This window comes from Ailuropoda melanoleuca, chromosome 3, assembly GCF_002007445.2.
Source record: "Ailuropoda melanoleuca isolate Jingjing chromosome 3, ASM200744v2, whole genome shotgun sequence".
In the NCBI taxonomy this organism is placed as follows: Eukaryota; Metazoa; Chordata; class Mammalia; order Carnivora; family Ursidae; genus Ailuropoda; species Ailuropoda melanoleuca.
In genome coordinates, this window is record NC_048220.1 from 102,434,358 (window position 1) to 102,455,908 (window position 21,551).

General features: G+C 51.3%; 1 protein-coding gene across 1 annotated transcript in view; it reads right to left on the reverse strand.

Annotated features, from left to right (window-relative positions):
- Positions 1-21,551, reverse strand: part of GALNT10 (polypeptide N-acetylgalactosaminyltransferase 10) — a 221,597-nt gene that overhangs the window by 15,618 nt on the left and 184,428 nt on the right. The window contains exons 7-8 of the mRNA XM_002917167.4: positions 18,718-18,901; positions 13,216-13,333 (exon numbers count right to left, since the gene is read on the reverse strand). Of these exons, the coding sequence (XP_002917213.3) occupies positions 13,216-13,333; positions 18,718-18,901 (302 nt within the window). The remainder of the gene's footprint in view (positions 1-13,215; positions 13,334-18,717; positions 18,902-21,551) is intronic.

The window sequence follows — 21,551 nt, forward strand, 5'->3', positions numbered from 1 at the left end:
CTGTGACATGCACCACAATGATGCATTCAGACCTCTGACTAATATGTGTGGAGAATCCGCTACAGGCCCAGCAGCGTGTGGGGCACATACAGGGGTAAGTCCGTCAAGGCCCTTGTTCTCATGGAGGGTGAGTATGGTGCCCAGCTCCGGGACAGCCCCCCGTGAGCCTCGCCTTCTGGCATTTGCACCTTTAGGCAGCTCCCTCCCAAATGTGTCCCGTGAGCTGGACCCAGGTAACCAACAGAAAAGTACATTAATGATGGTCATAAAAGACACTGTGGCTTCCACCTTCCTTCTTGGGACCAGTTGCTTTGGGGCACCCAGCTGCCATGCTGTGAGGACACTCAAGCAGCTCGTGGAGAGGACCAGGTAGGTGGTAAGGAGCTGAGGCCTACTGCCCATCGTGCCAACGTGCCAGCTATGTGAGTGAGCCTCTTCGAGAGTGACCCTCCTGTCCCAGTCCAGCCTTCAGAGGCCCGTGGCCCTGGCCAACACCTTGACAGCAACCTCGTGACAGACCCAAGCAGAGCTGTCCTGCTAAGCCGCTCCCAACTCCCTGGGCCGCACAAACCTTGCAGTACTGTTTACTGCTGCTTTAGGAGGCATACTGGGGGTGTTTTTTCCTGCGGCAGTAGTTAACTAATACAAAGGCAGTTTCGAAGAGTGATGTGTGCCCTAAGGGAGCCAAAGCAAGGACAGATTCCCTGTATGGATCTATGAGAGGTCCGGTTATCTGCACTGGTCAGGGAAACCCTCACTTCGAAGGGAATATTAGATACGAGACTTAAATAATGAGAAGGTAAAAATAACATAAAGATCCAAGGGGTGAGAAAACAGGTGGTGAGAAGAGCAAGTGAAAAGGCCCTGAGGTTGGCTTAATCACTGAATAGAGAAAGCCAGAGGCCTGGAGCAGGAGCAGAGACAGGAGGGGAGGTCAGAGAGGTGAGCATGGACAATCATAAGGGTCTCACAGGGCAAAATACGGAGTCTTCACCGAAAGTGTTCAGTGAGGGTGACAATATAATCCAATTTCTATTTTACCAAGATGACTCTGCCTGTGGGGTGGAGGATGGGCTAGGGTGCAGGCTTGGGGGAGGGAGGGCCTGGGAGGCTCTTGCAGATAGAAACAGTCACGCATCGGTTTTGTGGACGCTGTGGTGATGGTAGGACTCAGCTGTACTTGGGACATTTTATATATATATGTATGATAGCTATTTATTTATTTATTTATTTATTTATTTAAAATAGGCTCCACACCCAGTGCAGGGCCCAGTGCAGGGCTTGAACTCATGACCCTGAGATCAAGACCTGAGCTGAGATTAAGAGTTGATTGCTCAACCAACTGAGCCACCCAGGCGCCCCTTTGGACACTATTACTAATGTTATTACCAAGTTCCCTCGTTTATGAATGAGGAGTAGGAGTGGGGACATCTACAACCCTGATTCTGTGCAAAAGAGCATTTTCTAGCTTGAACAGCTCAATGGGAAATTGGGGATCTGGTTTCATGTCTTAATTAATTCACAGGCTCTAGAAGGGCTGCTTTTCCACCTCATGCACCTGGGTGTCCTCAGTCCCTCATTACCCTCTGCCAGCCACTGTCTCCAACCACCCCGGATGTACCGCCTCCCAGGCTTCCTGCAAGGGGATATGTATGCATGGGGCTGCAATTAGTGGAAGTGCTGCCTGGAGAAATGCAATTATAGTCTGATCTTGGGGGAGAAAAAAAAATCGAGCAAGTCAATAGAACAGAACATTGGTCTTGAGATAATGGGCTCCTGATGGTAGATTAATGTCAAGGCCAAGCCAAGAAGTTTATTTTCAAAGCAGGAGATATTGATCAGGCGCCAGCATCCCATAACAATAACTCTTCCTTTATACAAAATGACTGATGTGGAAGTGATGCTTTTGTCTGCTGGATATTGCCCAGCTCGCCAGTGGGCTGCCCCTGCCTTTCGGGAGGCAGAGTGGTGCTGAGCAGGTGGGGGACACCTTGCCCCGCTCTATTTTTGACCGTCTCCTGGGCAGTTGACTAGGCCAGCATCCAGCTCCCCGGACTCCATATTAAACTCGCATTAGCTAACGAGGCTGCATCTCTGCTCTGCCTGGCAGGGAACCTTCCTTTACGTAGTCAATGATCAATCTCCAAATCCTTCTCTTTGCTGTGACCTCTGGTTTCTTTGGCCCTGACCATGCTGGCCATCAGCCTGAAGGTTCTTGAAGGACCAGGATGCCCTTGATCTGAGAGGTCTGAGGTATCCAAAACACCCTCACATTCCCAGCATGTCTGGAGCCTAGAAGGAGTCCTGGTTTGGGATGACGGGTTTACTCCTCAGCTTCCCTGCCCTGAACATGAGCCACCGACAGCCGACTCAGAATAGGAACTGCCTTCAGACACAGAGATACCTGTTCAGCTGAAGCTGCTGTAACTCCCGAGTCCTCTGGGAGCACCTGAACAGCCTGAAAAGGGCCCTGTGTAGGGCGCACCGAACTCTTTACAAGTCCCTCTAGCATCTTCCATGACGGTCAGCACCTCTATGGTGCTTGTTGGTTATCTGGCAGGATCCCAAGACTGGAAGGGACTCACCCTCCAGCAACAGGACAAAAGCTGGAGGCACAGAACTGTGTCCTGACTCGCCCTGGGCTGGGGTGTGGCCAGAAGTGGTCTTGATCCCACGTCCCGTGGTTCTGCTCACGGCCCTGGTCTCCCGTCTGTGTACCGTTAGGGCCCTCTCCCACCTTCCTTCACAGACGAGGCAGCTGCCCTCAAGACCCAGGACAGCCATGCATGGGGGCTATGAGCACACAGCCCTGCCCTTTCCCAACACCACCTCGAGCAGCTCTGTGGCCGGTACAAGGCCTTCACCCGGGAGCTGCAGTCTGCTGTGACCTGGGCATGACGGCTCACTACTGCCTCGAAAGGCTGCTCACATGGCACGAGACAGTCGTGAAAAGTACTTAGCTTGATGCCTGGCCGTAGCTGACTTGACTATGTTCATCATTCCTGTTTGCAAAAGAATGAGAAATACCACCACCTTGAAATGATACAGCTTTTGCCCCTTTGCCCAACACCACCATGGTTTTTATTCTATGGCCTGTTTTCTGAAACGGAGAAACAGGCTCAGAGAGTGAAGTGGTTTTTCTAACTTGGTGACAGAACCTGCAGCTGACGAGAATGACAGGGCCTGGTGGGGCTGGCACGGTCATGGGACACCACTGGGGGCCTGGCTGCCCCAGGGTGCTCGCCTCTCCCCCAGGTAACACACGGGCAGAAGACTCCAGTTGGTGGCAAAGAGAGGCGGGAGGCGCAGCCAGCAGCAGCCAGACCACACGTGGCTGGGACCCCCTCATATTTGGATGCAGACGCACACAGACTACCGAGATGACATATTTGCAACCCCTCTCTGCTGTCGGCTTCCTTCCCTCCTTCCCTGTCAAGCCCCTCGCCGGCCTCCACGCCCACGGGGCACACGGCTGCCTGCTCTGGGCACCGTGCTGCTCTACCACGAGGAGTGCGCAAACACCCCCTGTCAGCTCGTTTCTTGGTGCTCTTCTCCCCTGCAGAACAGCCTTCTCACTTCTCGTGGAAGCACCATGCCACCAGACAAGTACAAATCTAATTGTAAAAGCTTGCTCCCCATTCATTTTCATTGCTGCTTTGATTTATTTTATTAGCAAACTTCTTTTGTGTGATGACAGGCTTCATTGCAGTGTCTATAAAAGACAATTACTTGCTCTTATCTCCTAAACTGAGGAGGAAAGAAACAAGTGGTGATGTGCATCTGGAAGACACACGGGGGCCCAGAGAGCGTGTGGCAGAAGGGCCCGTCCTGTGGGGGAGCCTCCCTCTGTTGAGGTCACGGCTGCCTGGACGCCACCAGGCCTGGGCAGCCGTCCTATCTGCCGACGGCCGGGAGAAGACGACAGCCGGCCACAGCTTCTGCTCTTGGCATCTGGGCTGAGGACCCCTACGGAGTTCAAGCCCTATTCAGCTGCACTTGGGGGAAATAACAGTAATGACCACTGGTTATTCTGTGTTGTCTGTGTGCTCAGGAGGAACACGGGGCTGCTGTTAGGAGCTTGGTTCTGGAGTAAGGACTGGGGTCTAATCCAAGCAAGCTTCGGGAGTCTGAAAGCCTCAGTTTCCCTGTCTGCAAAATGGGATGAATTCTCGTGTTTGCCTCCTGGGGTTGTGACGAGGCTGAAATGAGGTAATCCTGAAGCACAGAGGGCCGTGAGCAGTGCGTACGGGGCTCTCTGGGTGCACGGCAGCTGGCAGGCACTCCCCTCAGGAAAGGAGAAATAGTGTTACATCCATGTTTTCCGAGGCTCATGTTGTTTTGAATGTATTAGTTTGTTTTAAGCAACAAGATGCTCTTTCAGGGAGTCTTACCAGCACGAAAGGACCTCACTCATGCTAGTTTAAGATGTTGATAATGGTTACTGGATACAGCTGGTAAAGAGTAGGAAAAAACAGTTTTACTTTATTTTTAAAAGCCATTTGAATTTACTAAGTTAATATATTATTTTATATAATATAGTTTTAAGCATATGAGTATCTAAATTAATAAATTAAGTATTTGACTAATTCAACCATATCCTTAGGTGTTTATAGACAAGTTGGCTAAAAAAAAAAAAAAAGGGCGGTGGTTGCCTTACATTAGGGTTTTGTTTCTTAAACTAATAAATTCAGTCAAGAGGCAGGGTCCCTGAGGTTTGACTCATAATTTGAATAGAGCACTCTCAACCGCCCAGCGAGGGAGGTGCTATCATACCTTCTACATGTGAGGAACCCGAGGCCTGGCGAGACCCAGTGCCTTCCCCAAGGTCCCTCCACTCATAAATGGCAGAGCCCAGAATGGAATCCGGGGTTGGGTGTCCCAGAACGAGGCAGCTCTGAGACCTCCAGGGAGACCACACCTTCCTGGTTTAATCTTTCTTAAGCCTGGTCCTGACCCTATTATGGTCTTCTGCCAAGCCCCCTATCAACACCTGTCTCACCTGCAGAACAGGCATCCCTGGCTTGCAAACAAGGCTCTCTGCCACCTGTTCCTCTGCTCTTGGTCACCTCCGGCCCTCTCCACACCCCCTGCACTCAGGTTGTGGACGCTGCTGAGAACCAGCTGCCGTCCGTTCACTTTTCTGCTCTGCAGGGCAGCTTGCTTTTCTTTCCATCAGTAATGCAGCCCACACAAATCTATCCTTTCTTTCTTTCTTTTTCCTTTCCTTTCCTTTCTTTTCATTCATTCATTCATTCATTCATTCATTCATTCATTCATTCACACATGGACTAGTCATTGGTTAGCCTTGCTCTAAAAGCCTGTCGGAAGAAATGGAATAGAAACTCGTTGCCGAGGGTGGACCCAATGACCCAAGAATATAACTGGGTGAAGGTGCTGGCCAACCGGCCAAGTGGCCTCCCCGTTCGTTCTGTCCGTCCACACCCAAGCCTGAGCGCTCTCTCTGTACAAGACTCCACATATTCATCACAGCCAGAGTTTTCACCCTTGGGAACATCAGAATCGCCTGGAAAGCTGGTTAAAATACAGAGTGCTGGGCCCCACCCTTAGGGCGTCTAACTCAGCAGGTCTGGGGTGGAGCCTGAGAATCTGCATGTCTAACAAGTTCTCAGATGCCGCAGATACTGCTGGCCTGGGGCCCACACTCTAAGCACCGGCACATACTGGAATGTGACGGCCTCCCTCAGGATAATGGTACTAGCGAGTTCACACAGACAGCCCCAGGAGTTCGGGGTTATTAAGTGCCCTCATAAATGAGAAGATACCGCTTCAGCAGAAAGGGCAAGGGAGCCGTCCAAGGTCTCACTGAGGGTTCGCTCCAGAGCTGGGCCTGCAGCCAAGGTCTTCAGCCTCTGTCTCGTCAGCCTCAAAGCTCCTCCTGCTCCTGTCTTCCTGCAGCTGCAGCCCGATCACATCAGCCGCAACAATGCCAACATTAACAGCCACCGTTTACCGAGCATGTATCGTGCCAAGCCCTGAGCTAAGGTGTTAACACGGTTTGACTAACATTATGTTCACACCCACACTATGAAGTAAGGATGATTCTCTCCCCATTTGATAGTTATGGAGTTAAGTACAGAGAGGTTAGGTCACTTCCCCAAGGCCACACAGTGACGAGCTGATCATACCTGCACCAGAACCCAGGAGGTTTGACTCTGTGGGCCACGTACTTAATCCTGGGGTGTTGTCACACGAGGGTTCTGATCGGAACAGCTCCCACTCACCGAGTGCCTCCTTTTTGCCTGGCTCTAGGCCAGGTAAGTGTTTCATGCCATTTAGTTCTTACAGCAAAGCTCTGAAGAAGTTACTCTCGCCACTTTTAGTGATGAAAGATTGAGACATGGAGAGACAGGTGTGTGCCGGCTGGGAAGCCATGTATGACAGAGAGCCCTTGAGCCTTTGAGCCACCTTCCTGGAGGAATGGTGGGAGATGCAGGCTCCCACAGACAGAGATGTTCATGGAATTTCAAAGGGCTTGCTCAGAGTAACGAGCAAAATGCCCTCCCTGCCCCCAGCAGGTGGCTCTTGGAAAGGCTAGGCACCTGTAGCCCGGAGGAAAATGCTGCACACAGCAGAGCATGTGCCCGGCATCCTTGGATAACCCAGGGAAGGAAGGAGCTGGCACCGGGGGCCCAGCAGCGACACTGCAGCTAGTCTGAGTCAGGGGGCTGCAAGGGGGAGGGGAGAGAGATGCGGAAGGGTGCTGGCATGCAGGTGCTTGGATGGCGGTCCCGGATCGCCTTCTGCCTCTTGGGCTGGTCTCTGGAAATCGTTTCTCCCTCCTGTGTGGCACCTTAACTCCCCTCAGGGCTGGTCCTGACTCTCTCTAGGTGGGGCCGGCCTTTCCTTCACATCTTCCACCACAAGAAATGAGATGAGCATGGGGCTGTTTAAGGTCAGGACATCTGGGATCTAGCCGAGGGACCCTGGGCCAGTCACCAGACCACTAAAGGCGTCAGGTCACAACATCACCTGTAACCAGTTTCTGGGGGTGCTCCTACCTTCTTTCCACATTCTTCCATTTAATCCTCCTGATGCTGCTGTGAATTTTACAGAAGGAAAACCTGAGCATTTTCTTTTTTAAAATCTGCCCCAAATCTGCAGCCTGGGACTGGGTTGGGCTTTGACAGCTCTATTCAACAAAGCAAACCCAGGCCCCCGACACCTCCTGTCTCTACTCACACGGGACAGGTTTCCCTCTCCAACAAGGCTGTCCTCCGTCTCCTCATGCGGCATTCCGTTACTCCCTTGCTTACGTGAGCCTGCCGCAGGGGAGCCCCAGGGTGGCATGGTCTATCCTCCGAGGGCAGCAGCTGCTGCCTCTGCCTCCTCGAATCTGCCTGGCAGACGTGTGCTCAGTACTCCCCTCGGGTCTCTTCACTGTCACTGCCTTCTCTGGAGGCCTGCCGGGGAGGGGAGGGCTCATCCCTGAACTTGCAAATGGCTCAAACACAGCATTGGGACGTATATGGTGAGGGAGCACGGGGAGGGCGGAAAAACCAACATTTTTTCCTTCTTAGTTAAAAAAAAAAATCGTAATTTTTTCCTGATTATAGAAGTGATATGTACCTATGATGAACATACTTATCGTTACAGAAACACATTAGTAGAAGGGGACGGCCGCATCTGGAGCCCCCCCCCGCCCCCCCCCGATGCCGCGAGGGACAGGAAGCCTTCACGGTGCTGTGGGTACGAGCACAGACTCCGTCTGAGTCCGACACGCAGGGCTGACGCCCCTGTTCCAGCTGTGTGAGTCCGCGGAAGGGATTTAACCCGAGCCTCAGCGTCCTCATCTACGGAAGGGAGAAAATCAGAGCATTGCCTTGGGTGTGTCGCGGAGGCTAGATGACGGCGTGTGAACAGTGCCGTGCACAGAGCCCTACATGTTTCTAGGGCGCGTGCCCAGGAAACATTAGCTGGTGTGAGGAGAGTCTCGGGGTTTTTGTTTGCTGGTTTGCCTTTATCATACTTTTAAACATTAAACATGAGATCATATTACATATACACTATTTTTTGCTTCTGTTTAAACTTAATTTTGGAGGCATCTAACTTTGTTAAATATAATACTCCATTGTTTAGATGTGCTCTAACTTATTTATACCCTTAGGATGTACTTTTCGGTCATTTTCAATCTCTCCCTATTAGAAGTAAGGCCTCGATAAATAGCTTCTGCCTAAATCTTTGCTCATCCTTGCAGCTGTCTCTCTTAGATAAACCCCTGGGTGTGGAATTTTCGGTCAAAGAATGTGTTTGCTTTGGCATGGAACAGATTTTGCCAAATTGCTGTGAACGAGAGCTAGCCACGTACACTGTTGCAGAGCCCACCTCTCTCCTGCCAGCTCATCCATATTGTCCTGTGGGTACTTTCTCTCTCCTGGATCGCAGACTTGAAGCTATCCTAACCCTGGCCTCCTGGGGACACTGTGCCGTCCTCCTTCTGGCTGGTCCCACTGCTACTGCCTCTAATCCAAACCGCTCTTGTACCTGCGTAAGTCAAAGGGCTTTCCCCACAGCATCTTATTTGATTCCATCTCGTGGGATAGCAAGGAAAGTCGTAACAGCACTGTCTGGGAAGTGAGGGCCAGAGAGGTCAAGCGGTTGGTCTAGGGCCCCCAGATGGATGGATGGAGAGCCGAGATGAGAAGCCAGCGCCCTGCCTTGTTGCCAAGTACCCTTCCCACCACACCACCATTATGCAAAGATGGTGATGTAAGTCTGGGAAGGGCAGGGCGAAGGAAGTTTTATCAGATAGGAACTGATGTCACTAAGTTATTTAAAACACCTACTATGGGCCAGACAATGGGTCTAGAGATAGCCTCCAGGAAGCTCACAGTCCAGTGGGGAAGGCAGCCACCCCTTGGGTCATGCCAACATGAGGAATTCAAAGCCAAGCCGGGACTGATATTGGGGTGGACCCTAGCCAGCACAGGGAGCCCAGGTAAGGCTGAATGTGGGCTGGCCGGACTAAGGAAAGGCATTTTAAGAAGAGTGAACAGTGTGTGCTTCCAGAGATGGCCTGACACGGAAGCCTAGGACTTGTGAGCAGTTCCACATGGCTGGTCACACACATCTGTGGTTTGCTCTGCCCCACAATCATTCTCCTTCTAGATACAGTGTCTGCACTTTCCTTTGGGGAAAGTCCTGTCTCCAGGATGGGCAAGGAACCAGCAGGCCAGTGAGACTCAACCTGGGGACTTCTACAAGAATGATCAGAAAGACAAACTCTCTTTCCAATGGGATGCTGGGTATTTCCATGAGAGAAAGCCTGCCCTGAGCTAACCTAGATGAAAGCAGAGTCAAGGGACTGAGAGGGAGACTAGCGGAGATGGGTTAGTCCCTGGATCTAGCCAGGCCTGAAAAGTCTGCCTGGGAATTTCAATTGTGTGAGCCAATTGATTCTGATTTTTCACTTAAATCAGATTGACTAGGACTTGGGTCATCTGTAACCAAGACTGCAGACTAATGCAATGGGGTGAGAGGACAGGGGGAGGGTGGAGAGACAAGCAGGGGTCAGTTCATGGAGGCAGGTACAGGAAGGCTATGGAGTTAAAGATTTAACAAGCCACTAGAACTGGGAAGATTCTGACTGCCACCCTGGAGAACTCTGATAGTGTGACTGTGCCTTTTGGAAACAAAATCTCTCCTGGCTGAGAGAGCGAGAGAAAGGGAGAGAGGAAAAAAAAAAAATCAATGACTCTTCCAGAAATTTCAGAACCTTTAGAATACCTCTTGTAGGGTTTTCCCATCAGGATAGATGGCCTACTCTGGAGTTGTAGCCAAAGTATTAATTCATCAGACCCAACGCCACATATCAATTTATCTTAATTTCTGAAAATACACTCAAGCCTTTCAGACCAGTCTCTTTTCTCTGTCACCAAGAAGAAAAGAGGTCTCAGCAGAGATGAAGCAGAGGGAACATGGCCCTTTCAAACTGTTCCACTCTGGCTGAAATGGAACCCCGGCATTGCTGGGAGGCGTCTCTGGCAGAGGAATGGGCTTTCCCGTACCCTCAGCATGGTGGGCAGGCCGTCCGCGGGGGCTTGGGAGACAATGCACTGGGAGATGAGCTGCCACGGGCTCGGGGAACTCACGCTCTCCAAGCCAGGAGCGAGAACACTGAGGGAGGAAAGCCCCCCTTCCAGACCTGGGAGCCTCCTCATTACACAGAACCCTTTCCCCTCGAGAGTGAAGCACATGAATTGGATCAAATGAAACAGGAGCCAGCCTCCTTCCCCCTCCCGGATGTGAGACTTCCAATATGGCTTCATTACCGAGTCTTTTGTAAATAAACTGTGTGGAGAAAAATGCCATTTGTTCTGCTGTAATTGACTGATGAGCATCATTAGATGGGTCTTTGAAACACACAGAATGAAATCATTTTGGGTTTAGGAATTCCTTTGTGCAAAGCCTTCTCCTTTCACTATCCTCCAGAGAGGGCGTTTCTCAAAGGGGACTTCGTGACCATGGAGGCTGGTTTCTGGCCAGTGGCGCACCTGCTTTGCGTGACACACCAACACAGATTTATTCAGTGCTTCCTCCGTGTCAGGCAACCCTTTAGGTACCTGGGACACAGCAGTGAGTGAAACACACACACATTCCTGCCCTACTGGTGTTGCCATTCTGGCGAGCACTCAGAACACAGGTGTGCCCGTTTCTGGGTACATACTTGGTAGAAAACTTCGTAAATCAAGTTTGTTTGACTGCTGGATTGAGGAATTGTGAGGTTAAAACTCTCTTGATTCCCTGTGTGTGATTTCACTGTACCCATAAGGATGTGACATTTGGAAACCTAGACTGCATGGGCTAGGGATCTCAAAAAAAATGACATGTGTGCCATCACTTGCCAGACCAGCACCCATGGCAGACATCACTAATCAATCACTGCTTTTTCTGATTAGCTCGGATGCAGCTTTAGAATACACAGCACCACAGTGCTGGGTAGCTCCTATCCCTGAGCAGATCAGAGTTGGCTGCGAGAGGAAACCTATTTGCCATTTCTCACTTAAGCCGTCAGTAATTCACTTCACTGAGAGGCTGTAGAATATCCCAGTGAATGAAGAATAACCCCAGGAGGAGGCAAACACAGAAGACGGGGAGAGACTGCAGCCAACTTCTCAGGCTCGTTTTCCTCTCAAGTGTCCTTCTCTCCCTCTCCTGTCCCTACAGAGGCCTAGGAAACGTGGCAGGTCTGAGTGTGGGCTCTGTAGTCAGGGACACCTGGGGCCAGGTCCTGGTTCCATTATCCCACCTGTGTGGGGCCTTGGTCTGAGCCCCACTTGCCTCCCTGTGAAATGGGTATAATGAAGACATCCCTCTGCTAGGGATGCTGGGAGGATTAAATAAGCCAGCCCGTGTGAAGGGCTTGGCACAGTGTCCCGTCAGTTCTGAGCAGGGCTGAAATCTAGAACTTGTTTGCAGCTGGGGTCCGCTCTGACTGGTTGGGGCCTGGGTTCTCATCCCCGTTAAATACTTCGAATATCACCCCTGGACATGAGTGTTAGTTAGTTTAGGGGCCGGTCCCCTTACGGGAGATGGCTTCAGAACTCCGGAGGTAAAACCGACACAGCTCGCCCTTCAAATCAAAATAAAGTTGTGGTAGGATTCCAGGTGGTTGTCTTCTTGCTAATCAAGGGTTTACGTTCCCCGGTTCTGAACAGCTCAACCAGTGGTGTGCACAGTGACAGTAATGATGTCAATATGAAAACCATCTTTGGGATGTTGTTGAGAAGTACCCAGCCGGCATGGGCGCATCTAATTCTCTGAATGACCCCGTGAGCATCCAACTATCATGAAGCTCATTTTATGGAAGCAGAAACTGAGTTTCGGCGAGGTGGGCCTTCCTTACCCAAGTTCACATAGCTGGCCGGAAGTGGCAGCGCTGGGATGTGACCCCAGCACCGAAGTCTCAATCACTGTGTGAGATGATGGTCCCTTGCATAAAAAGTTGGTGCCGAGGTTGGGGGGGGGCATCAGGGTTGTGTATTCCCAGCAACTGACCATCCCTCATGGGTGGGGTTATGTCCTCCCAGGGGTCCCGGGGATATTAGAAGCAGGTCCTGGCCCACTTCCCCTCAGAGGGACAAAGCCTCTCTTCTTCACCTGACTCAATATGGAATCCCACTAGTGAAGGGGAGAAAGTGGCCCCAGAAGTTTGGGTGGCTAACTAGCAACCACCATTTCCCTACTACCATTGTCGAAGCTTCTATAGCACATGGGCTGCTGGTGTAAAGGTTTATTCACTTTTTTCTTTTTTTTTTAAAGATAGTGCGCATGTCTGCCCCATGCAAGGGAGTGGGGGAGGGAGCTGTAGGGGAAGGGGGAGAGGGAGGGAAGGGGCAGGAATCTCAAGCAGACTCTGCTGAGCAGAGCCAGGTGCGGGGCTTGATCGCTGGACCCTGGGATCATGACCTGAGCCGAAACCAAGGGTCGGATGCTTAACTGACTGAGCCACCCAGGTGCCCCTTCACTGGATCTTTAATAAATTTTACCAATTATTAATTGCTGGTTGTGTCCCCAGGTTGCATGTTAAGCACTTCTAAGATATTACCTCATTCAATCTTCACAATAGCTCTGTAAGGCAGGTAGTATCATTACTCTCTTATTTCACACAAGGAAAGAAAGCTAATTAAACTTGTCCCAAATCACCAAGCTCCTGAGAAGTGGAGGTGGGATTTGAACCCACACTTTTCTGAGGCCACAACTTGAGTTCTCGACCACTGGTCTCTATGGCAAACTCCAGCACTGGTGGATACAAAGAGGAAACCTGAGAGGGGTGGCCAGGAAGCACTCAGGCTACCTAGGAATCTGGGAGGCCAAGGGCCCTCCCCGAGCACAGCCCTCCCCTAGGCCTGTGTATCCTGCTTGTCCTGGTTTCTCTTCCCTGCTGCTGGGTTGCTGGGCATCTCACTGGGAGACATGGCACCATCTTTACTGCAAGGGAGACCTGTCTTATCCTAACGCTGCCATCCTAAGCAGCAGATGATGTAAGAGCTGTGGGTAAGGCCAGTCTTCAGCAGCCTGAGGAGACATCCCACATCCATGATCACATGCAACAAGGGGTGGCCCATGGCCCCTGACTTCTTCACCTGAGCAACAGGAGCTGCAGAACCTTAGGGTTCAGTCTTTCCAGGCTCAGGACAGGTGCCAAGGGGGTGTGGCAAGAAGAGGGAGAAGGGGGCTTCTAAGAAGCTGGCTCACCTTGAATGAGATTTCATACTGCTCCCCTCCCCAGATCTCCAGGCCTGGGTCGTACCCGCCCAGCTCCCAGAACCATTTCCGGTCCACAGCGAACAGTCCACCGGCCATCACGGGAGACCTGCCAGGGAAGAAGAGTGCAGTGTGAAGACCAAACGCCATGGCCGCATGCTCTGAGTGCGAGGCAACACTGCCGTTCCCCTGGGGGTGGTGCTGCACGCTGCCCCATAAGCACGGCCCACATGTCTAGCGGGGAATCCAAGGCCCCTCCAAGGGAGGACCCAAGCTGTCTTCAGTCTTGGCCAGAACTTCCCTTCTTAAATGCTACATTTTAACTAAACCGATCCAAAGCTCCTTTCAACCGTTACTTGTGAGAGGAAATCACAGGAACGCGCGCCTTGCAGCTGCATTGGCGGTGCCTCGCTGGTCCTCCCACGGGTTAAATGGTCTGAATCAGGCTCCTCCAAGCCTGTCTGGGCTGTGGAATCTCTTGGAAGACAAAACACACAGCTTGCTGGGCCCTACCCCAGACCTATGAAGCAGTCCCTAGGGGACAGAGCCTAGGAATATGTGTTTTCAAATAGGCTCCTTGGATGATTCTCACTCAGTCAGCCCAGCATTGGACATCTGTTCTGCTGAGAATTTGCAGAAGATACAGTCTCTGTTCTTTCTGTTAAACTGGGATACGATTAAGTCCACACATTCACTGTCTCATTACTCTAGTCGCTGAGTGCCAGCTGAGCCATGGATGCTGGGAGAATGTGGAGGTAAATCAGAGTTGGCCTGGACTTCAGGGGATGCTAGTGTGGGAGGGCAGCCACCTCAGGACAGAAGGATCCAGAAGACGGCGGGGGCGGGGCAGGTAACAAGGGCCTCTGGCAGGTGCAGACAGCACTATAGGAACACGAAAGGAGGGAGTGTCTGCCTCCAGGTTTTGGAGGCAAGGAGGGAGGCTGGGGCAAGAGTCAAGAAAGGGTCCTTGGAGGGGATGAAGTTCGAGGTGGATTTTGAACAAGTGGGAAATGAGGGCAGAGGAAGGAACCCCACAGGGAAACCCCCAGAAGCAAGCGCACAGAGATGATAAATTGGGGGCACCATGGGCAACAAGACGTCAGCCTGGCATCGTGCCAAGCCCAATGGGGATGCCATGCTGCAGCCTGCCTGCGTCCCCATGGTGCCTCACACAGGGCTGGCACCTGAGAGGGGCCACCAGTATTGGTTGAGGGAAGATCTCTCAAATAACATTCCAGCAGCCAACTCCACGCCACCTCCTGGCCTTGGAAACTGCACGCTCATGGAAATTGGGCTGATTTAAAAAGAACGTAGCTAACCCACAGGCCTCCCAAGCGTCCTGTAGCAGATGAACCTTGACAGCATAGAAGGGACTCCTTTAAAAGAAGATCCCCTTGAATATTCACTGAGGGCTCAAATGCGGCAGGTGCTTGCCTGCACTAATTTTTTAAAAAAGATGACCACTCCTTGCGTTGACCTCATGAGATGGGCCTCATCCTTATCACCTCACTGACACATGTAGAAACCAGAGCACAGACAGGTAACTTGCTCAAGGCTTCACAGCTACTAAGCAGGTTTTGAATCTCTAATCTTTGCCAGAGCTCACACCCCTCAGGGCCACAGAACAATTCCTCCTGTCAGGCAGGAGCAATCGAGAGGCAGGTGATGCGTGAATAGGACAGGGGATCAGGGATGGGGAAGGCATTCCTCCAGCTTCCTCTCTCCTTTACCTTTGGTGTGATCTGAGACGAAGTGTTTAACCATTTAATCCTGTGTCTCCTGGTACAGCAGCCACGGCCACATGTGCCACTGAACCTCTGGAATGTGGCTACTCTGAACTGAGATGTGTTGGAAGTGTAAAGATACACCCGGGATTTCCAAGACTTTGTGTGAAAAAAAGAATAGAAAAGGCCTCATTAATAATTTCAGGGGCGCCTGGCTGGCTCAGTTGGTAGGCATGCAACTCTTGACCTTGGGGTTGAAAGTTTGAGCCCCACACTGGGTGTGAGATGACTTAAAAAAAAATCTTTAAAAAAATAATTTCAAAGTGTTGGTTACATGTTAAAATGAGATGATTTTAGGTATACTGGGTTACACAGAGTATATTACAAAAATGAATCTTAGCTACTTCTCTTTACCTTTTTTATGTGGCCACTAGGAAATTTAAAAGTACTTACGTGGCTCACATTATGTTTCTACTGGACGGTGCTGATTTAACTGAGCTGGTCTCCCCATCTACACAATGAATGTATAGCTGTGTTTCCTAGCTTGCATTGCTGTTCTATTTCTGAAAGTACCCAGTATTATGAAAAATAAGGTGTCTAGTATCAACTTTCCTCTGTCTTCTGAAGGTTGTGGGGTTTGGGTTTTTTGGCTGGAGACCCTGCTTGGAGGGGCAGGGAGTGTTTCTGAGCCTGTGCTTCAAGGGAAATCAAACCCGACTCCGCACACGGAAACGAGCCTGGGTGGAAGCCAGTGGCAAGAGCCGAGGAGCTGCTGAGGAACCGGGAGGATATTAGCCTTAAGGCATTTTGGATGTTCAAGGCTTGCCTCCAGAGGGAGGCCTCTCCTCCGGCCCAGTCTATTTTCTGCTGTGTTCAGCAATAATAATAACAACAATTCTGAGTGTCGAGCGTCTACCATTCACTTTACCGACATCTTTCCAGCTCTGACAGAGCTCTGTTCCTAGCCCCCTTTTCGGATGGAGAAATCTGAAATTCAGAAATGCTACATATTCTGCTCAAGGGCATGCACTGAGTACAGGGATGAGCTGTGGTTCCCGCGGGGGTCTGCCACCAAAGCCCGTGCCCTTCAAACTTCATTCTACTGCCCTGTGCCTGCAGACTGCCCGCTTGCTGGCACCGTGGAGAGGTGTGCAGAAAATGACCAGGATTTTTCTAGTGGCCTCTCCCTGGGTTTTGTGCAAGTACAGTACAGAAAAGATACTCTGGAAAGAATCAGAGGATATAATGGATGGAGAGTCCCTCAGGAAGCATCCAGGCCAGTGGCTCTCAACCGTGGCCACACATTAGCATCCCCTAGGAGCTTTAAGGAACACGGATACCTGAATCCCAGCCCCAGACTCTGGTGTAACTGGTCTCGGGGGCGGGGGCGGCCTGGTGGGTTTTGTTTGTTTGTTTTGACAAACTCCCCAGGTAATGCCGATGTGCAGCCAGGTTGAGAGCCACTGCTCTAGGGCGGGCCGGCCCCTTCCATAGCCGGATGAGGCAAGGGAGAGAGGCCCCGGAGGAAACCAGTGGGGCCTCTGCCACCGAGCAGCTGCATGACCTGGACTTACCTTTTCCTCATCCTGCAATGAGAAGATGAATGTGCGAGACCCATCCTTATGCACATTACAAATGCAGGGCCCACAAGTCAGCTTACAGTACTGATTCAAACCAAAAGGGGTTCTGGTTATCCAGAAAAGTCTGTTTTCTGGAGTAGCCCTTTCTGACCTCAGCTTCTGCTATGTGTCATGTTGGGCAAGGCTCACAATGCCTCTGAGCCACAGGGTCTGCACCAGCAAAGGTGGAGAACTGTACCCACCCCCCAGTTACCCTGGTAAGGACCTTGTGTGGTCAAGTCATGTCCCCTGTGACGGCTCTACCAGCTCAGGTCAGATGTTAGGTACTCCTCTCGTATTACTCTCTGAGAACTCAGGGCAACTGGGGTTGCCTCGGGCGTGTGGAGGGTGCTGACCGCGTGATGTGGTCTTAGGTTCCAATAGTAGTGGTTGGCTGCGTTTAGGACACCAGAGGTCAGGAGAAGAACACAAACGTCCGACTTGCTCAAGAGGCATGGGGCTCCACCCGTGCTCTTGGCTCACACCGCTCCATCTCCCAGCCACTTTTTATTTCCCCAAACAAGCTCGCTTCTTTCTCCCTCTGAGCCCTCCCTTGGCCCACAGCATTAGTGGCTCCCCTCAGGAACTCTGGTGTTCCCTGTACCCATGAAGATGACCAAGCTGCCAACAGATCCCTTTCTCAGATGGGGAGCGTGAGGTGCAGGGAAGCTGGGGCTCACTGGGGTTAAACTGTGCTTAGGCAGCTGTGGTAGACAGGATAATGGCCCCCCAAAGTAGCCAATGCCTGATTCCCAGAACCTGGGCATATGTCATCTTTGCAAAGGGATTTTGCAAATATAATTAATGAAGGATCTGAGATGGGGAGATTGTCCGAGTGGTCCCAATGCAACCACAGGGGTCTTCATATGTGAAAGGATGCAGGAAGGTCAGAGTGAGAGAAGGGGATGTGATGATGAAGACAGATGGGGGAGGGAGAAGGAGCACGAGGGAGAGGGAGCGAGGGGGAGGGGTGGGAGTAGAAGAGGAGGGGAAGGCACGGGGAAAAGAGAGGGAGACTTGGAGATATTATGCTGCTGGCTTTGAAGATGGAGAAAGGAACCATGAGTCAAAGAACGTGGGCAGCCTTGAGAAACTAGTGCAAGCAAATGGATTCTTCCCTAGAGCCTCCAAAGGGGACACAGCCCTGCCAACACGGCGACTTTACCTCAGTAAGACACCTTTTCAGACGTCTGACCTCCACAACTTGAAGAGGATAAATATGTGTTGTTTTAATAAGCCAGTAAATTTGTGATAATTTATAATTAGGAACTAAGACAGCAGGAAGCTGGCTGTACCCAAAGGTCTTTCCAGCAGGAGAGCCAGAGTGGCCCACAGGACAGCACAGGATGGGCACCAGAAAGGCCCTGGTTTTCATTCTGCCCTGGCCACTAACTCACTGTGTAAGTCAGCGCCCCCCCCTCATCCTGGGGCCTCAGTCTCGCCATTTGCAAGGGGTTGGCGTCCATTACCTGTAGGGCCCCCTGGCTTTCCCCTTCTAGGATGTTATGGGTCCACTCCACACACTCCCAAACTTCTACCACGGGACAAGCTATTATTTCCCTAATATTTCCCTGATCTTTCCGAGAGGATATAACTGAATGATGGGAAAACCGCCCTAGAGGCAGAGAGACCTGCATATGCATCTGGCCTTTACCTGCTTCTGAGTTGTGTGACCTGGAAAAGCTGCCTCACTTCCTGGAGCCTTGGTGTCCCCACTTGGAAAATACGGATAATAATTCTGACTACATGTGGTTGTGGGGGGTTAAAAAGGATCTGCCCGCGGTGCTCAGCATTGTGCTTGGCATTTAGCAAGGGGTCAGCACACGGTGGCGGTGTTGGTGCTGCTGATGGTGATTACGACTGTGCACTAGGCTCAAGGGACAGAGCCACTGTACTCACAACCCCCTCCCCCCCCGCCGCCACGGGCAGTCTGGCCAACCACAGATGTGGACAAAGAAGACGTGGCCAGCTGGGAGGCCCCTGAGCTGAGGCTCTGTGACAAGCTGGGAGGGGCTGTGCTTCTGCTTGGGGATGTTGGCCCTGGTCCCCCTGCACTGCACTCCTGGGGGAGGGGGTGATCCTGAGTTGGGTGTGTTGGGGAGGGGTCACTGGGCCGGCCCCTGGGACCAGCCTGGGTAGCTCGTACTTACTCAAATGGGTCGCTGGGGTCAGCTTTCTGCAGTTCTGGAGGAATTGGGATCCGCTTATAGTACATCTCCCAGTCAAAGGCGCCCCGCATGGCATCCCCTGCCTGTGTTTCGTACCGAAAGTCATCGTGGTCAATTACGTCAATCATTGGGCACACGATGGTCTTGCGGTTCTGAGCAATGCGGTCTGAAAAAGTCAAGAGATGCCCGTTAGGTAGGCAGGACGGGGGGAACAGCTAAGTGCATGACTCTGTTGTGCAGCTGATTCACATTTTTAATGTGTTCCCTGAGTGAATTCTCTGAACACTTGAGTTTGAGAATCCCAAGAGGAAGAGAGAGCGCAGGTAAGCAAGATGGGCCAGGGCTCCCATCCCAGCCCTGCTACCTGTGAGCTACATAAATCATGTCTCAGCCCCAGTGTACTCCTTCATGAAACTGGGAGAAGAGGCTCTGTGTCCCAGGTTGCTATGAGTATCGGACACTGTGACGGTTGGAGGTGCTCTGCACAGCTGCCTGTAATGGTCAGCACTGCTGTGGAAAGAGGCTCATTTCCTTCTGGGAAGGCTCCTGTCCTGGCCCTGTCAGGCTACACATTCCAGATCCTAACCTTGACTCGAGGCCCAAAGTAGCCAGGCATCCCGGTACTTGCCCCTGACAGCTCCTCAAAGCTTCCTAGCTAGTCAGTGACCAAATGGCCCTCCCTGCAAGAGAGTTCAGCTCACTTCTTCCAACAGTCACAACTACTGAAGAGGGATAGACTATCCCACGAGTCCCTCATGATCAGACATGTGCAAGCAGGGCCTGGCAGACCCCTGCCCTGCAGGAATGCTATAGGCTAGGTGATTCAAGATGGCAAGTGGGGTCCATAACCAGATGGCTTTTTATGGTCCCCTTTAAGCCAGGGAGGAGTTGATTCTATAAAATTCACTCTGCCCAACCTACCAACCAGAATTTTAAGCTTTGGTTTGCTCTGCTCTTCAATGTTCCTTCTGTGAAGGACCTGTGACTGCAGTCTGGGGGTGGGCTGGTGGTGCCAGTGATCAGGGAAGATGTTCTGCCATGGCAAGTGGGCTGTGCTGGGGTACCTGTCTGCTTGGGTCAGCAGTCAAGTTCAAGGCTTGTAAAGTGGAAGCCTGGTAGGGCCAGTGCAGGCTGGCAGCTGCCTAGGGCTCAGGCTTTAGCAAACAGAGTTTTCTTCTAGGAGAGAAAGCATTTTTGCCTTTTTCTAAGCTGCAAGACACAATCCATAGGTGGGTCATGAAATTGATTGTGTGTTTGTGTGTGTGTGTGTGTATAATGAACCAAAAAAGAGTACTGAATGTCAGGGTGTATTCCAAGTGATAAGAAAAAGTACTTCTTCAGGAAATGTGTTGCAGTCCTACTACATGGGTCTGTGTTTGTGTACTGGATTGAGATGTCCAATGTATAACTGTGGCACATGGTCAAAACAGTTTGAGAAATGCTGCTTTGGGCAGTGTGTTCTCTGGGCCACCAGTGCCAAGGCACCCACAGTGTGTTTACAAACGCACCAGGGCGGCCCCTGCCCCAGCTGCACCAAATCAGAATCTCTGGGGGTGGAGCTTGGATCTGCCTGGTGAGCGGGCTCCCTAGGGATGCTTAATGAAGTCGAAGAAACTTCTCCAAGGACAGATCTAGAGAAGCGCTTCCCTTCCCAATTATTCACGGCCACACAGGGGATTTCACTTCTATGGAGGCTCTGGGCCCAGGACACAGAGCTCTGCTGGAGGCTGGCTGATTGTGGGAGGTGGGAGGTCAAGGGGCAACATCAGACAGAGTGTTCCGGGGTGCTACACTCACTGGGACAGAATGCCCAGGTCCAGACCCTGGTGTTGTCACCTACGAGCAGTAGAACTTTGACAAAGGTTATCTGATGCCTCTGGACCTTGGTTTCCCTGCCAACAAAATGGAGGAAGAGAGCACTAGTCTCGTGGGGTCCCCATGAAGACCGAATGGGACAGTAGGGCCAAGATGCGCAGCCCAGCCTCTCGCACATCCGCATGCCGCTGACCCTGTCTGTGACCAGGCTTGCTGAAAGAAGCTCAGAAGCTGAGCATCTCCCTCATTCTCCTGGTGTTTAGTTTTCTCATTTGTTGTATGTGGATAATAATGCCTGGCCTGTCTGCTTTACCCCATAACCATCAAATTCAAATGCGGCTGTGTCCTAAAAAGCTAAGGGACTAGCAGATCCATGATGATGATGATGATGGTGATGGTGGTGGTGGTGGTGGTGGTGGTGGAAATGAGGATCAACAGTGGCTTTCCTCTGGGGGCTGAGTCCTTCTCAGGCTCAGGAATGCCTCCTCGCCACAGAAGGCAGAGTGAGCTGTGCAAGGAGGTATTAATGGTTTCGAGACAAAAGCCCTGATGCGCTCTGTCAGCTGCTCGTATGAACAGGGACAGACTTTTACATCTACACCACCCGTTCACATTTCTATCAGAAAAACAGAAAATAAAAAAGAGGGAGCATGTTTCTTCCATGTATTTTGCAGATTATGAAAATTACCCTCATGTATTTCCATAGAAACAGAGTTAAGGGCTATTTAGGCTCCCAGCTCAGCTTCGTGCCCCACCACTTCGTTCTCTTTATGAGTCACTGGATGACCCGACAAATGGGTTGTTCCTTCAGCTCCATAAATTAGATGATTTATGGTGAGGCTTTTTTCTTTCTTTTCCTTTTTCTCTTTCAGTAATGAGAGGCAGATGCAGAGACCTCTTGGCTTCGTTACATGAACAGTTGACCAGAAAATCTGTGTTATATCCTTTTCCTAATCCAGTGGGATCCTAGACCCTTGGGGTCAGAAGCATATAATCTAATA